This window comes from Sinohyriopsis cumingii, chromosome 3 (genome assembly GCF_028554795.1).
Source record: "Sinohyriopsis cumingii isolate HCF-2022 chromosome 3, ASM2855479v2, whole genome shotgun sequence".
NCBI lineage: Eukaryota > Metazoa > Mollusca > Bivalvia > Unionida > Unionidae > Sinohyriopsis > Sinohyriopsis cumingii.
The window spans coordinates 79,288,467-79,306,779 of NC_142963.1; the positions used below are offsets into that span (position 1 = coordinate 79,288,467).

An 18,313-nucleotide genomic window follows, 5' to 3' on the forward strand; every position below is an offset into this window, starting at 1 on the left:
ATGTTGTCTGATGGAAATAATCTAGCCTATAGTGTATGGAATATGGCGCCGTGTTAGTATGGAAAATCCATTAAGCATGAAATGGTGCAGGGGATGCCAGCATTAGTGCCATTCTGGTCACAGTCAGGTTAGAAATTATAAATCAATGATTCAATTGACTTAGTTCTGTGCACTTTTTATCACATTAAACGTTCTCATTTTTGAAATCGGTAGGGGGGTACAAACAAACGGGCATGTAGAGTCAGACTATAGCCTTAAATGAACATCCCTCAGGATAAGGTTCCCTCAGTTACAGCAATGGTTATTTTATTGTTCTTATCTATGAACATTGTAAAGAAGGAGAACTGTGTTTCAGTGCATACTGACAGATTGAGTTTTCCATAACTATGCAGCTGTATACTGTAATATATCATTTTAACAATAGTTTGTTTAGAACGGAATTTATTACATTATGATCAATCCAATATTAAGAGTATATTAATAATAGCAACTTAATTATAGATTTTTTATGGCTAATTCTACACTTGCAGGATCAGGCTTTTTCAGGATTGATAAAGATAGTGGAAACTTGTATACCAATGAGATATTTGACAGAGAAAAAGTTGACAGCTATACATTGGTTGTTAAGGTAGGTCTTCATACAGGTTCTTTCCCACTTCTTAGGCTTTCCAATTATTATATAATGTTGTTGTATAGCATATCTCATATTACATTCTTTATTGGGTAGAAGTGTCAAAACTGGATATGACAGTCACTCAGGTATAGATCTGATGATCATCTGATATGGGGGGGGGTAACACTAATGGGTGGTCTACATCCAAGAGTATTTTGGCAAAGACAATTTTTCTTCTTACATCCTCTTTGCTTATTTTTGCAAAAGATGAGGTTTAGCTTATAGTGTTTGTTTTAACAGCAGTGCATCTGTCTGCTCAGCTAGCATATAGTTTTTGCTAATTTGTTTTTACACCTGGCACAGTTTCATTTCACTTGTAAATCCAGAACAAACTTTGCAAATATATTTCTGGTTTATATATTTATGGATTGAAAGCTAAAGAATATTAAAGGTCAAGGTCACTTGAGTTGATGAGTTATAGTTATATTTAGGTCATTCCACATTATATAATTTCTTGTTGTGGTCAAATTCCTATTTGCATTTGGCCTTAATTCCTATTTACATGGATAAATCATATCAACTTTTCCTGTTTATTGGATGAATCATATCAAACTATACAAACAAATAGAAATCATCAAGATCTAAAGTCAGTGTGGATTAATTAGGTTATTATCAGACTTTGTACACAAGTCTGATAGACATGGAACATCCTTAAGGATTATAGTCAAGGTCAGAGGGATAGGTCAGTATGATCTGTTTAAAGTGGTTAGTAACTTCTTTTTCCATCAATTGATGGTTACAAGATTTTGCATATAAGTTTATAAGGGGACATGGAAAATCTATAAACTTTCATGTCTCCACTACTTGCTGCTGGGTCATCTTAAGTAAATCTTGTCCATACATCCATTTATATGTCTGTCTATTGATCCCAAGAAACTTTTTGAGCATGATAATGCAAAACCCACACAACATCAACAAATAAAATATTGATGGTTTGGTTGTATGCTGATGTAGATTACCTGGTTAGGTTTTCTGATGATTATAGCAATTTATTTCGATTTTATTTTTACAGATATTTGAACTTTTGTACTTTAACTATTTTAACAAACACCTTGTTGGAATCATTTTCAAACAAACTTTGAAGCAGGTAAATAAAATTTGGTATGCATTATTTGTATGCATATGTAGATAACCTATTTATTTTTTCATGCCATTATAGTAAATTTAAAAATGAAAATTTAGGAGCTGTTGAACAGTTTTTACATATACTTGTTTTGCTCTGGTATAATTACTGATAAATTTTAATTATCGATCTTGTTAATCTCTAAGCATATTATTATTACTATTATTATTGTTATTATTATTATTATTATTATTATTATTAATGTATCTTCATGCATTTTAGGCATATCAAGAGGACAACCCAATCAACAGATTCACCTTTGCCACAGTGGAAGTAAAAATCAATGATGTGGATGATAATCGCCCTGTGATGTCAGAGACAGAATATCATGCCATGATACAAGAGAATGCTCCAAAAGATTCCTTTGTAATTCAGATTCAGGCAACAGATGCAGATAAGGTTTCTTGATTTTATCCTGCATTTATATTTATAATTTTAAAAGCTTTACATTTTGCTGATTTTGCAAAGATGTTTTTATGATGTCTAACAGTTATTATAAATATGACGTTGCACTATGAGTGGTACTTTTTGAAGCATGAAAGCCAGAGAACAATGTAAAAAAATGTCTCCAGATATAGGTCTAATTGCATGAAAACATTTAGTTTCAGGATACAAAATAGGTTATTAAAATAGAAAAGGAAGCATAATTAACTATTTACCACAAATAGGACAGATTTTTCACCCATGTATTTCAACACAATTCTTCATTCAGCATATATAAAAGCTCTGCATTTACCCTTCAGACTGTTATAAATTCTAGGACCTTATTCTTCAGTACTCTCTGTATAATGTTCCAAAATAATGTTTTGAAGGTGTCATTGAAGGTCATATCATTAAAGCATTTGACACGCTGATGAAGATTAAATAAGCATCTTGACTTGACTTTCCTGTTTAGATTTTGTTTGCACATACCAGTCAAGACTGAGTCATTTACATCATCGAATACGATCACATGCCAGTCAAGACTGAGTCATTTACATCATCGAATACGATCACATACCAGTCAAGACTGAGTCATTTACATCATCGAATATGATCACATACCAGTCAAGACTGAGTCATTTACATCATCGAATATGATCACATACCAGTCAAGACTGAGTCATTTACATCATTGAATACGATCACATACCAGTCAAGACTGAGTCATTTACATCATCAAATACAATCACATACCAGTCAAGACTGAGTCATTTACATCATTGAATAATATCACATACCAGTCAAGACTGAGTCATTTACATCATCAAATACAATCACATAACAGTCAAGACTGAGTCATACATCATCGAATATGATCACATACCAGTCAAGACTGAGTCATTTACATCATCGAATATGATCACAAACCAGTCAAGACTGAGTCATTTACATCATCAAATACAATCACATACCAGTCAAGACTGAGTCATTTACATCATCAAATACAAACACATACCAGTCAAGACTGAGTCATTTACATCATTGAATAAGATCACATGCCAGTAACAAGTGAGTCATTTATTTCATCAATTGAGATGGTCTTTGTGAAAAAACAACAGCAGCTCATGTCACAAACCCTGCCACTTCAGTTATTTTTAATCACTCTCCATTAAGCATGATACTATATCTATCTGATGCAAACAATGAATAAACAAATTGATCTTAAATTATCATGATTAGACAAACACAAACCCAATACTACTTGGTAAAGATTGTATTCATGTAATTGTTTATATTCTACAGATTTATTAGGGTTGTATTTAGGGTAATGTTTGTCCTCATCCAGCTAAGTTTACAAATCCAGGCTGTGTTTAATAACAGGGTATACCTATCATTTCAATTAGATGATATGATACTGATATCTGAGTATCAAGCTATGATATTTTATATATTATCATGTGAAATTTGAATAAAATCTCTCACATTTGATTTTTACAAATGCATTGATGTAAAATGCAAACAAAATGTCCTTTGCATTCACTTTAAATATACACTAGTAGTTTGCAGATTGCATGGAACATACCATACAGTAATGACTAAAATGATTCATTGAACTGGTTGACTTAAATAAACAACTTACAGGTGGGTTTTTCTTTGCATAATCAGTCATGTGTATGTTGCACAAGGGCTGCTTCATTTGATGTGGTGCATGACTATGTTATTTCTGTTAAATACAACACAGTTTTTCTTTTAATAAACATGACTTCACTATATTAAATAACGTACATGTAAATGTTGAATGTTCAAGAGTAACTTTTCAAAAATATCTTAAGAACAGTCAAACTGAATGCATAACATTAGCAGTTTCAATCCAACTGAATACATAACAACAATTCAACTGAATGCATAATACTAGCAGTACAATCCAACTGAATACATAACACTAGCAGTACAATTCAACTGAATACATAACACTAGCAGTACAATCCAACTGAATACGTAAGACTAGCAGTACAATCCAACTGAATACATAACACTAGCAGTACAATTCAACTGAATACATAACACTAGCAGTACAATCCAACTGAATACATAACACTAGCAGTACAATCCAACTGAATACATAACACTAGCAGTACAATCCAACTGAATACATAACACTAGCAGTACAATCCAACTGAATACATAACACTAGCAGTACAATCCAACTGAATACATAACACTAGCAGTACAATCCAACTGAATACATAACACTAGCAATACAATCCAACTGAATACATAACACTAGCAGTACAATCCAACTGAATACATAACATTAGCAGTACAATCCAACTGAATACATAACACTAGCAGTACAATCCAACTGAATACATAACACTAGCAGTACTTCAAAATAAGGTCCTGATTTAGTGTCCTGATGATTTTGAGTGCTTATTGACATTATTTTGAAATTTATTTGTATATGCTTTTCAAACCCATTAAAACAACAAATGAGCCTCTATTTAAATAAATTCCATTTTGTATGTTGTCATTAATTTTTAATAAATACAAGTTATTCTTCTGATTAATTTATATTTGCTTTTGAATATACATACATATATGTATGTTGTGCATTTGACTGTTCCCAAGATAATTTCGGATTGGACTCAAAATATTTCAAAACTTGCTTATATAATTTTAAAAAGATAACGTGTCAAAGTTGATGTTATGATGAGGATCAGAGCAGTGTATTTTTTCATAATGCTATTTTAATGAAGTGTAAGATTATTTATTTAGAGCTGATGGGGTTCATTCTATTTTTATCTAAGAGCCATTGCTATAGCTAGTTTTAGCACAGTTCCTGCAGAACCAGTTAACAGCCTTAATGAAGCTCAATTGTTTATCTCAACAAAGTGAAATAATATTTGCATTAATTAAGTTGGTATCAATTGCTTATCATAATGTTGGAAAGATGGCTGCATAACCCAAAATATTATATTTCTTCATAATCTTTTTTTTTCTTTAGACAATTATAGATAGTAATCATATGTCCTTGGATAAAGCACCTTTACAATTTTGAACTGAAATGATCAGCTGGAATAACCAGTCTAAGTAAGATTTGATACATATTATTATGGTAGCATACTATGGTTATCATCTGAAATCATGAAGAAAGTTTGACTTCTAAAAATAACTTATCATTTGTGAACTTTCTGTAATTTACTGCTTATAAGAATGTTGAAACACTGTTGGTGGATTATTTAATCAGGAAATGTGGTAATACAAAAATAAAATTTCACTGAATAATGGTTACATTCTTTTTTAGGGTGAAATAGTTACACATTTTTTTCTCTCACTCTATCTGATACAAAATGGGTACATTTTCAGGGTTACTCACCTGTATAAACTTGATTCTTTTTTGCTGACGTAATTTGTTCATGGAACATAAATTTTGAATCTTTATTTAATAGTTTTATTTTATCAAAGTGTGTTATATCAGGATAGATTTTGCAGTGAAAATGTAGGGAAAATGTGAAGACTTTAAAAATAATTTGTCTTATAAAGTTGCTTGAATTTTATGTTTCAGAGTTCCTTATATCACGATAACAGCTGCATTACCATAGTGGACATAGTTGGAATTGCAGAGTACTTTGTTTATCTGAAAATTTGTAATAAATATTTACTCTAATAATAATTAAAGACTTTATACAACTTAATCTTTTCAGAATGAGATCAACACAAAGCTTTTCTTTGAAATTGTTAATCCTGGTCCTTGGCATGCATTTTCTCTGAATTCTTCAACGGGAATCATTTCGGTCAGTGATCAAAGTGCCCTGGATTTTGAGACATGGACTAAAACTACAATGACTGTAAGTGAATATATTGCTTAATTATTCTCAATTTACTGTTCTTTGTCATGTTAGGTAAAATGTTTAACATTTATGTAATCTTAAATAGTGAATGGCTAAATGTGTGCATATTCTTCTTCCTTCACAACTAAACTTTTTATACCCTCTCGACATAGGAAGATGTACGTAAGAATCCCTGTGTCCACCCATCTATCCAGTACAGAATGTAGTCACACTGTTTCTCATGGATTGCCATGTGACTGTTATGCTCATCACCTCAAGGTGTACATATAGACAAATGACTGTACTCCTGCAATTCTTATGAGTTATTGCTTTTTACGCTTGTGTCTGGATTTAGTGTTTGATAGAAACTTGTGAATGTAGCAAGCCTCATTTATTAGTGGATTGCCGCCAGACTTTGTTCATGTTATTGGGTCTTTATCTGAAGACAAGCGTTTTGACAAATCACACTACTCCTCTTATTTTTGTTAGAGTTATTGCCATTTTTGACTTAGTGATGTATGTGTTATGTATGACATAATCTTGTAGATGAAATTATAGTACATTTTTTGATTGATTGATCTCCATGAAACTTGATACATTGCTGTGTCAAACGTATGTAGCTACTCATGATGCTCTTGTAGGAGGGAAGCTTCCATTACTGCTATTTGTAAAGACTCCACAGACACAAGTATTTTTTAAAAATTGTGTTTAAGCATCAAATATTTGGTAACATATCTTGGATATTATTATACCTTTGAATGTCTTATTAAGAACAATGTGAATGTGATCAGACCTAGATTTTAGCTTATGTCGTCTTTTCCCAAACTTGTTTTCCAAATATTTTTTGTCTTTTGTAAGATTCACAAAATCCACAAAAGTTGGTATTTATGAATAACATTGATGTCACACTATTAAATTTTGGAATAAATTGGCAGCAGATTATATTTGTAAAGTACCCTTTCCTTTATTTCGTAATCACTGCATTATCAATTATTTCTTTATGCAGAGATTGTAGTGGTCATGTTTGTCTTTTTTCAGATCCTTTAACACGTATCTGTGAAGGAGGCATATGAAAGGAAATTCGTTTATATTTTCAATTAAAGCCTGATTAAAATTTAGTAGAACACTTTTACACCTATTTGTTGTATCTCAGTGTGGCAAATGCTTTGAATTTTCTGTTATTAATCATGGGCTACTACTTTTTCATTTTTGTGTTTCCTGCAAACCATGAATTTAAGGAAGCAGCCCATATTTGCCCATCTATGGAAATTTCAGGACTCATCCACAATGCAAATATTTCAGTACCAACAAAAATGTAATTTTTATGACAAAACCAGGAATTTAAGTATATATGACTTTTACTTGTACAAAAAAAAAACACAAAAAAACTATAGCATAGCACAACTAGTTCTTAAAAAGTGCAAGGGATATTAATTTCCCAGCTTTGAAATCATGTACATAATAAAACACTGTTACATGGCACAATTAATGATTTCCTGCTTATATTTGTAGGTGAGGGCTGTTTCTTTATACCATGAAAACATGTTCAGTGGCAACAGTATTGTCCACATAAGTCTAATAGACATGAATGACAACTCACCACAGTGTGGTAAAGATCCTGACTGCACAATACATAAAGATGCACATGTGACCGGTAGTCCAATCTGTCAGGTTGGTGTTTCAAAAGATTATGTATGGTTAGTCATGTCCAGTTTTCAGAAAGTTTTATATGTCAGCTTGATCATTTTGAGGATGTTTTTATGTTTAATATTTTATACTTTTCATGCTTTTAATATGTATATTGGTAATATTGTTAATTTTTTAATCTTTTTTATTTCTAATATGCATAGAAAAAGGTGAAGGACATTGTATGTATTGCTATTTTGTGTCATCTTGTACATGTATTTGAAGACTGAATGTACAGTAAAACCTGTCTTGAAAGACCATTGCTATGAGAGACCACCTGTTTGAGAGATCAGGATCTCCATGCACAGATTTATTGAATATATAGTGTTTCACCTATTATGAAGGACCACCTGTCTTGAGAGACCATAATTTTTTGGGCAGAAGGGATGGTCTTTCAAGGCAGATTCTACTGTATTTGTAGGTTTTATGTAAACTGTAGATCTACCATTTTTGTCAAACTAATACTTGCAATAACTTCTTACATTCGCTTCCTTTGCATTCAGTATGAAGTTGTTTGCATAGAATCTAATTCTCAAGCTTACTCAGTCAGTTTGTCGTTATAAAGAAGAAAGTTTAAAAATATTAATAATGTTTCTGATTATTTTCTTCTTAGGTAATTGCAACTGATCCAGACTCAAAGGGAAGTGGATATGTTTCCTATAGTGTCCTCAGGGATGACGATGAATTAATTCCCTTTACTATCAACAATGCAACTGGTGAAATCATTTTGATGAAGACCATCCCTTGGCCATATGTCACAAAGTATAGATTAGATGTTGTTGTAGAAGATCATCCACAGTTACCTTCAGAAAAAAGGTTTGGAAGACAAAACACAGTTTCTCCTCTTATTTCTTTCTTGCCATATCACTCACTTTTATTGTAGCTTCATTTATATAAAGTCACACACAAAAGTGTTCATTTGATATGAGATTTATAAAACCAGTTGAACAATATTATATCCCATAAGGTCAATGTAAATAAATAATTTAAAACAATCTTTCAAAATTGTCTTTGATATTTCAAACACACTGTACTTTGACATGATAATAATAATAATAATAATAATAATAATAATCACAACAACAGTGATAATAAAACATATAAAATACACACAAAGAAAAAAGGATTATTAGGATACAACCTGACCTTGGAACAGAAAGAGAGAGAGAAATGGGTAGGATATATTATACTATCATGGTCAGTGATTGGTTGGTTTTTATCAATCATCACTTTATACTTATTATTGGCTGTATCATGCCAAGGAAATGGGAGCTAAGTGTTTTTCCCAAGAACACACTAAAGCAGGCAGCCCAGGCTGGTTTGGCTGAATATCTAACCTTGGATCCTTGTATTATGAACCAGATGTTCTACCAACTGAGCTACCATGGATTCTAGATCCTATGTGGTTTATACTATTTTCTATGTACAACTTCACTTTATTCCCAACTGTCATAATGTATCAGTATTAAAAGACAGATACAATAATTTACTAACCCACCCCTTTGGAATCATGGTGTGATGATGGCAGGGTGCATGAAAATTATCTTTATATAATGAGATCTCTCAAGAACAGAACTTACACATTGTACTAAGACATGATACTACTACATATTGTACTAAGACATGATACTACTACATATTGTACTAAGACATGATACTACTGTACTACTACTACTACTAATAATAATAATAAAAATAAAAACTCCAACTTTGTTTTCTTTATTCTTGATTATCAATATTTGTTTTGTAGAAAAATACATTTTTTCTACAGGTGATAAGGGATTCTGTCGAATTTATGATCAAAAGGTTAAAAGTGCAGGTCAGTTTGACTGAAAGAAGAAAAATGGTTTCCACAATAAAATTAGTCATACATTACAGACTGGAAGAAGCCTTTCAACTTTAAAATCAAGAGGTCAAAGTTGCGGTCGCTATGACTGAAAGAATGAAAATAGTTTCCACACAAATATTTCAGTATCTACATATTGGTAATCATGTCATTTTTTAAAATCTTTTTTATTCCTAATATGCATACAAAAGTTGAAGGACATTGTATGTATTACTGTTTTATGTCATCTTTTGGATGTAATTGAAGACTGAATGTACAGTAAAACCTATCTTGAAAGACCATTGCTATGAGAGACCACCTGTTTGAGAGACAAGAATCTCCATGAACAGATTTATTGATTATATAGTGTTTCACCTGTTATAAAGGACCACCTGTCTTGAGAGACCATAATTATTTTTTGGCAGAAGCTGTGCTCTTTCTTTTTTTTGGCAGTTGCATGAAAATTATCTTTATATAATGAGATCTCTCAAGAACAGAACTTACACATTGTACTAAGACATGATAATAATAATAATAATAATAATAATAATAATTAACTCTGAATTCATTTTCTTTATTCTTAACTATCAATATTTGTTTTGGGGAAAAAAGACATTTTTCTATGGGAGATAAGGGATCCTGTTGAATTTATGAGCAAAAGGTCACAAGAGCAGGTCAGTTTGACTGAAAGAATAAAAATGGTTTCTACACAATGACATTAGTTATACATTACAGGCTGGAAAAAGCCTGACAATTTTAGAATCAAGAGGTCAAAGTCGTGGTCACTGTGACTGAAAGAATAAAAATGGTTTCCATACAATAACATTAGTTATACATTACAAGCTGGAAGAAGACTGTCAACTTTAAAATCAAGAGGTCAAAGTCATGGTCACTGTGACTGAAAGAATGAAAATAGTTTCCACACAAATATTTCAGTATCTACATAGTGAACTATTAAACAAATGTGCCATTTACAATGTTCTTGTTTCTTTTTCTGCTCAATGTTTTTATTGAGAACAGCAAAAATCTTTGATTATGCTAAAGATGTAAAACATTCTATACATCTTACTAAACTATTGCTTTTATTCCAACTAAAGTTCCGTTAATCAAGACTGAGACTAGATTTTGTGTATTAGATAGAGATGTCCATTACAAAAATAGCTTTTGTAAATGTTGAAATGTATAGAAATCAATACCGGAATGTATGCATGTTGAATGAAAAATTACATTATTTTAGCAAAAAATGGATGTTATAGTTCTTCTCTAATAATTTTCATTGTTGTTTAATCACAGGTCAACAGTTTGTGTTGTTTTTATCCATGTGACAGATGTGACAGATGTAACAGATGTTAATATGTTCTTGCCTGTGATATTCAGCCCCTTAAATGGCTCAGAATTGAACATAGCAGAAGGTGCTTCTCCCCCAACTATACTTTTGCGAGTAAATGTAAGTATCACAATTTTCAAAATGCTGTATCAGAATATCTTCCATCCTAATTTTTCAGTTTACAAACATTGGTTCATAAGAAAACACATGAAAGTAGAAAAATGGATTTGTAAAAGGTTGTTCAATATGATGGACCAACGAAGCTGCACTGGTGTGTAACAAAGTTCCAAGTATCCTTTTTTGTAGCCTTTACAGATTAATTTGAGATATAAAGTTAGCGAAACAAATTTAAGATGGAGGTTACATGAATAAATTAGACATTGCTGAAGAGTCTGTAATTGCAAACTGTGTAGATATCTCTCCTAATGCTGACACTACTGACAAAATACTATCTTTATCATCGCATCAGTCAAAATTTTCTGTGTTCTCTGAGAAGAATATTGAATTTCTTGTAACTGATTACTTTGATGATGTATCCAATGTCTCAAGCTAATAGGAAAACTATTGTGTTCATGCTAATGTTCTTTTTACGAACTGTGTGACCTGACTGGATATGGAATGTACATGGATTTTATCGCACTGTGTCTCTTTTTGAAAGATACATAAATGACATCAGCATACAGGAGGAAAATGTAGATGAGGAGGATATATATGAAAACCAAATCATTCCTTCTCAAGGCAATAATATTATGGGCATTATCATGTAAACACCTAGGAGTGGCTCCCCATGCCATGTGTTGTTCAAAATCAGGACTGAACCAAGATTATGGACACAAGGCATTCTCACTTATTGGTCTATTATAAACCAAACCCAAGAGACAAACTTAGCACCTAACTGTCTAGGTTAACAAGTTAGTTGACTAGGCATCTCAGACAAAATCCTTGCATATGTTCATTACATTTTCTGGTAATGAGATTATACTGTCAAGAGTGATAGCTAGGTTTGATACCGTCTGTGTGAATTTAAGGTTGATATTAAGACTAAAATGTTGTAACTGAAAACTGCTTCATTATATGCAGCTTCATGATTTTTTGAAGCCACTCCTCAACAGATGGAGTCTATTCTGCACTCGGGTCATCTAGAAGCTGTCTCACATAACTTAGGGGATCAGTGATGGCCTCTAACAGTTAGATATGTAACTACCTCCACCTCTTACCTATTGCCCTAGTTTATGATGATTGGGTAATGCATTTGGAAGAAGAAACCATTTTATTTTCTGTTAAAAATAATTTTCTTCAATAATACTTACCTGATCATAATAAACATATACCCTTGCAGTCACCCTGCAGTTACATCAAAATGGAAAGTGTACTTCCTGTTCCAGAAGTAATGAAAGTATTCCTGAATCAATCCCTGTATCGAGGGGACCTCACACTATCTAACATTAATGTTTTAGTTGAAATGTTTTAGCATGTTAGGGCTGGATTTCAAGGAAGTAGTTCTCCTAAGGTATTATGAATGAGTAAGTATTATTGAAGAATCTTATTTTACTAGAAAAAATGGTTTCATAAAGAAAACAATGGCTGCAGATGCACAGTATCAGCTGGTAAACATCCTTCTTTTGCATATTATTGTAACACTAATATTTTTGGTTATGCTCATAAATATTTAAACACTTATTGGTAAAGTTTTCATTGCTGTTGCATGACATTTGTGATTCAAAATGTGAAAAGATATTTCTTTTTCCATAGGCTTCGGCTAAAGATCCCCGGAGTGAAAATTTGGAATACAAGATTGATGGAGGCATGGGATATTTTGAAATAGATCATAGGTAAGACCATTTGGTACATTTTCATATAAGTAGTGATGACTCTTTCACTTTCTCTTATCTTGTAAATCTGCAAAAATATTTCACATCTAGCTGTCCATTTACTGGTCTGTCTGAGGTTGTGAAAAGGTGTAAACTGTTCTTGGACATTAGTCCTGAGGCTGAAAGTTTTATTTCAGTATAATATACCACTATATATATAAGACGTTCTTGTAGTAGTCTTAATGGGAGAACTTACAGAAGTAATAGCAGTATTATATTTATCTGGAAGTAATACACTGCTCCCAAATATCAGTCAATTTCTTTCTTTTTTTGATCCTGAGATCAAATAAATAGAAATGGTAACCAATCTCCTTAGGATAAATCCCAAGTGCACTTAAATAGGTCAGAGGTTATAATTAACTGTAACATTGTTCAGTAAATGAATCTTCAGGATTGTACATGACTTGAATTGTAAATTAAATCTTAAAATTGAATTATAGTTTGTACCAAAGCAACAACCAATCTTTCTGCTGTCTTCATATATTTTTATTTAATCTATGATTCACAGAAACAGAGATATCTTCAGTAAAAAGACTCTTAATTCTACCTGCATCCACAGACAGCTATAAAATGTAGATATTTCTTCTCTAAATATGTTACCTGATTATGAAACCTTAGTATTAGTACTTCTGCCCTGCAAATCCAGCCACCCCCCCTTCAGATTTGTAGCTATGGGAGCTAAATGCTCTCTGACCACTTTCATGACAGTCAGACAGAGGGATTTCCCCTTGATTTAGGTATTTTCAATGAATACTTCAATACTGCTTTTGCTGGTGCTGAGTAGTATTCTCTCTCCAGTTGAGAGACCATCACAAACCTTATTCAAGAGTTTTGGAAGATATTCGGAAGGGGAGCAAGTTAGAGGAGTTTCTCTTCTCAGGGAAGTATACTCAATTTCTATTTCCAACTGTTTTCTGTCTCCTTTATATCACACAGTCTCTATTGTAGAATTATAATTTTTGTTGTAAGCATAGACATACTTTTGTACTTACCTGCATGGGTTGCTAGTAGAGTCTCTCAGCTTGGGACATTCACATAATTAATAAGCTTATTGTGTTGTTCAGGTCATGTTTGTGCTATGTAAAACTTGTGATTGTAGGGGTTATTAAGTAGATGCTGCACATTTTTCACTGCATAATTTCTGCTCCTTCTGGGAGGGTCACATATATGTACCGGAGTTTTGTCCTCCTCTTCCTTCTCTGTCAACAGCTTGTTCTAGCATAAGCCGACTTGCAACTCCAGAAAGATGAACAGACATTCAGCTCCTTCACACTGGTTGGGTTTCTTATATAGATAATTGCATAACCCTAGTGGCGGCACACTTTTCTTATATAGACAATTGCATAACCCTAGTGGCATCACACTTTTCTTATATAGACAATTGCATAACCCTAGTGGCATCACACTTTTCTTATATAGACAATTGCATAACCCTAGTGACATCACACTTTTCTTTCTGCTCCTCAGTTTTGGATTCCTCATCAACAAGGAAAAATCTGATATCATACCAACTCAGCATTTTATTATTTAGTAGTTAGTATGGAGTCCGAAACACATCTGAACAGAATATGTCTCCCTCCATTACATGCACTGGAGAATGTCAGAACAACAGTGGCATCAATCTTGACACACTAATGGAGGTCAAAGCCTTGCACCTTGAGGTCCCTTATTCAGAAATGGGAGAACTTCACTTGATTTACATAGGTGTTCCACTGAAGATACAGCCTCTAAATTTGAAGGTTTATATGGTCAGGAGCACAGTGGGCTTGGTTGTCTATCTCCTACATCATTTCAGGAGGATGGTGGACAGCACTCCAGGCTCACTCAGAAGCATCTATTGCATATCAATACCTTGAGACGAATGTCACATTGAGAGAATTTCATTGATAGCATGATACAATATGTGGAAAGGGCACTGCCATCTTAACCAATAACTCAATTGTGGTGTATTAAATAACATGACATGGCAAGGGGAAACCCAATCTGCAGATCTCTGCATGGTTTTCTTTTCTTTCTTTCTTTGTGTTGATTTTCCAAAGTTGTGTCATAAATGTCAAATCCATGTACATGTTCATCATATTCCATGCAGAATATATATATATATTAGTGGATATGCAGTCCCAAAGAAATCAACTAATGCATATGGAATGGTCTCTTCATCCCTGAATTTTCAGTCACAATTATGTACCTGCTGGGATTTACCATTGGTGATCTGTTTGTCACAAGGTAGAATGTGAAACTCCAAACGATTGTCTTACCAGTCCCTGATTTAAGAGATTGGGTAGCCTATGTTCATGCCATAGATTGAATGACTTGGATGCATTGTCCTGGATACAGGGTCATGGACAGGATTTGTGGGCTATAGACAAAATTATCCAGTAGGCCATTATGAAATAAAAGTTGTGATAGCAGTAGGCCTCCGGTCTGTTCTGGGCCCCTAAAATTTTGTCCTAGTTGTCCAGCCCTGTCTGTGGCCCTGCCTCGATAACAAAGTTTATCTGCTTGGCATACGGGGATTTAACCAAAAAATCAAAGGAACTTTTTACACATCTTGAAGTTGGAACAGGCACAATAAGTTTGCATTCATGGAAAACTGTTCCCCAGCTGAAAATACACAAGTCATGGGAATTCGTAGTCAACTTTCTCTGTCTTTTACCTTAGGGATCTTTCATCCAAGAAGGCTCAAACAGACCTGCTAAAACATATCGCTGCAGTACAACAGGCTACCTTCCTGGGAATGTGATAGCCTCTCTAGGATGTGGAAAGACTATTTCTGCTGGATTTGCAGGAAGGAAAATGTTCCTTTTCCAAAAGCTGTGTCTTGGCATATGCAGTCTGTGATCAGGCTGGGTTCTCAATCTAGAATCTATTTCATATACATAAAGGGACTGGAGATGATTTCTCCCTGGTAAGGGGATGTTACTCCCTTCACCTCTTATCTATTCTCCTAATGTGTTATTGTCTGGTGACATTAAAGAGAAAACATTTGTTTAGTAAAATATTTTCTTCAACAATATCCGATCATAATACCAATACAGCCTTTTAGCATCCCCACAGTTGCATCCTCAGGTACAAGTGGGGATTGGTGCCAATACTTATATCAATTTGAGATCACTCTGAGTGTAACATATGTGGCCACACAACATTTATCTCCCATAGCCAAAAATTGTAGATGGAAGGGTTGGGTAGTACTCCTAAGGTATTATGATCTTTCTTCATTTCTTATTGTTTTATTTTGTTTAGGCCATTAATGTACAATTTCTGAATCTTAGCTTACCAGTAGTTTTATTTCTAGGGTGTCAACATTATTGGTAAAACTTGACAGTGTTTGCATCATCTGGAAATATTAGAGTTAGGATGGTCAGTGCAAAAACTGAAATCATCAACACATCACAACAAAAGTTAGGGTCCAATTATTGAGCTTTGACAGTTACCATATTTAATTGTTATTGGCTTGAAGTAAACATAGTTAACACAAACATTCTGTGATCTTCCTTTCAAATGTGACTGAAACCCAGAGCATCCGATTTTTATAATGCTTTAGTCTGCTTAAAAGAATGGCATGTCGAACAAGTGCATTCTTAAAAGGTACAAGTATCACTCTTGTTGACTTGCCCTATCAATGTCCTGCAGCCAACAGACAGTTTGTGAAAAATGTTGCACAGGAATTTGGCTTTGTGAACAACCTGCAGTGAACAAAAGAGATAATTGGGTGTGAAAACAACAACTTTCTTTATATCTTACTATTTCCCTCCCTCTTACAGTTTATTTTTACTTGAAAATGACAGGTTAGTTGTACTACAAGTCTTATTATAATTATATGAGCGTGGAATCCAGAATGTCTTTGATAAGACCACTGAGACTTTAATCATGCTTGATTGCTTGGGAATTTTGTTGTCGTAATGGCATTCACTTGGCAACATTCAGATGTAAGAATAAACTTTATTTATTTGTGCCTTACTCTCTCCCTCCCTCTCTTCTAAGTACATTTTCAGTTTGTAAAGTAAAGCTAGTTATTCATGGTGCCTTAATAATTATAATTCTATGAATCTATATTCAGTTATGTTTGGATTTTGTTTCTGTTACTATGTTCTGTGCTGGCATAGTGATCAGCGAATTAGTGTCACTTATGGATATGTGAACATTATAATAAATAAAAATCTCAGAATATTCAGTATATGGATAATAATTGGTACCTGAATAATTAATTTTTTTGCTATCATATCACAAGATGAAAGTATGTTGTTATGTTTCTGTCTATTATAGAGACTTGCAATAATGTTTTTATCTTTGTGTCTCGTGTGAAATTAATTAGATATCAATTAATCCTTGCAAGTTTTGTTGGTGATGTTGTCAAAAGGTATGAAGAAAATTGTATTTATGATTTAGCCATGATCACTAAGTTGAAGCATAGACAAATTTATATCCATGACAACAAATGGCATTTATTAATGGTTCTGTGAGATCACATATCTTCTTCATCACTTGTTTTTGTTACATGTATAACATTTGTCTTACAAATCAAGAATGTTTTTTATTAATAAAGCAAAAGTTTAACAGGTAAGAATGTGACATTAGCATGATTATTCTGACTTAAATAAAACTGGATTAAAGGTTTCTGAAGAATAAATTGACTTTGTTGTTCTTTATATTTTGTATTGACCCTGTAAACTAATATCTTTCTCTATTTTTATATTTTGCAGTTCAGGTGTGATTCACATTAACAAGACACTTGATCGAGAACAAATTTCATCATATATAATTACAGTCTCTGTGTCAGATCGTGTCAACCATGTAAGTACTCTGGTCCCCATCATATATAATTACAGTCTCTGTGTCAGATCGTGTCAACCATGTAAGTACTCTGGTTCCCATCATATATAATTACAGTCTCTGTGTCAGATCGTGTCAACCATGTAAGTACTCTGGTCCCCATCATAAGGTCATAACTATTGTACCGTATAGGATGTATGTATAAATCTATAACTGTTAGACTGGAAATAAATATTAATCACTTTGTGAATTGTAATATATCTCAATGAAGCCTGAATCCTGACACTTTAACATCTGCATTTTTAACCCATCACTGGTGTAGGTAGAGGACTAATCATGAAGATCTGGACACTTGTTAAGTTGCTGAAAAAACAGGACAAAATTCCTAAGAGTATTTGCTGTTCATGCACTGCTTAAATGAAGCGAATATTAAAACAGTTTATGTGTAAATTTGTAAAGTTTTATTACAACAATAAAGCTATAAAATAAATAAACCACAACTAAAATTACTACTTTTACTGCACACTGTATACATAAATAGAATTATTTTGAAGACTAAATATACTCCTAAGTTAATGCATTTAATGAATATCACTAGCCAGATAATCATCATCATGTGACTGGTTAAATACAAGTAAATCTGCATAAAGCTGGTACATCTGGTCAGGGCTGTTCCAGTAAAACATACATGGGACCCAGGGAAGGTAGCTTTATAGTGGGGTACTAACCTATAATGCAAGTTAGAATTTTCTTTTCCTTTTAATATGAACTCTGTGAATTCA

At 33.0% G+C, this 18,313-nt stretch overlaps 1 protein-coding gene across 1 annotated transcript in view; it reads left to right on the forward strand.

Moving 5' to 3' along the window:
• Positions 1-18,313, forward strand: part of LOC149803171 (cadherin-23-like) — a 59,251-nt gene that overhangs the window by 25,750 nt on the left and 15,188 nt on the right. The window contains exons 10-17 of the mRNA XM_089951349.1: positions 531-628; positions 2,019-2,195; positions 5,924-6,067; positions 7,562-7,720; positions 8,349-8,551; positions 10,854-11,007; positions 12,640-12,719; positions 17,462-17,552. Coding sequence (XP_089807475.1) covers positions 531-628; positions 2,019-2,195; positions 5,924-6,067; positions 7,562-7,720; positions 8,349-8,551; positions 10,854-11,007; positions 12,640-12,719; positions 17,462-17,552 — 1,106 coding nt within the window. The remainder of the gene's footprint in view (positions 1-530; positions 629-2,018; positions 2,196-5,923; positions 6,068-7,561; positions 7,721-8,348; positions 8,552-10,853; positions 11,008-12,639; positions 12,720-17,461; positions 17,553-18,313) is intronic.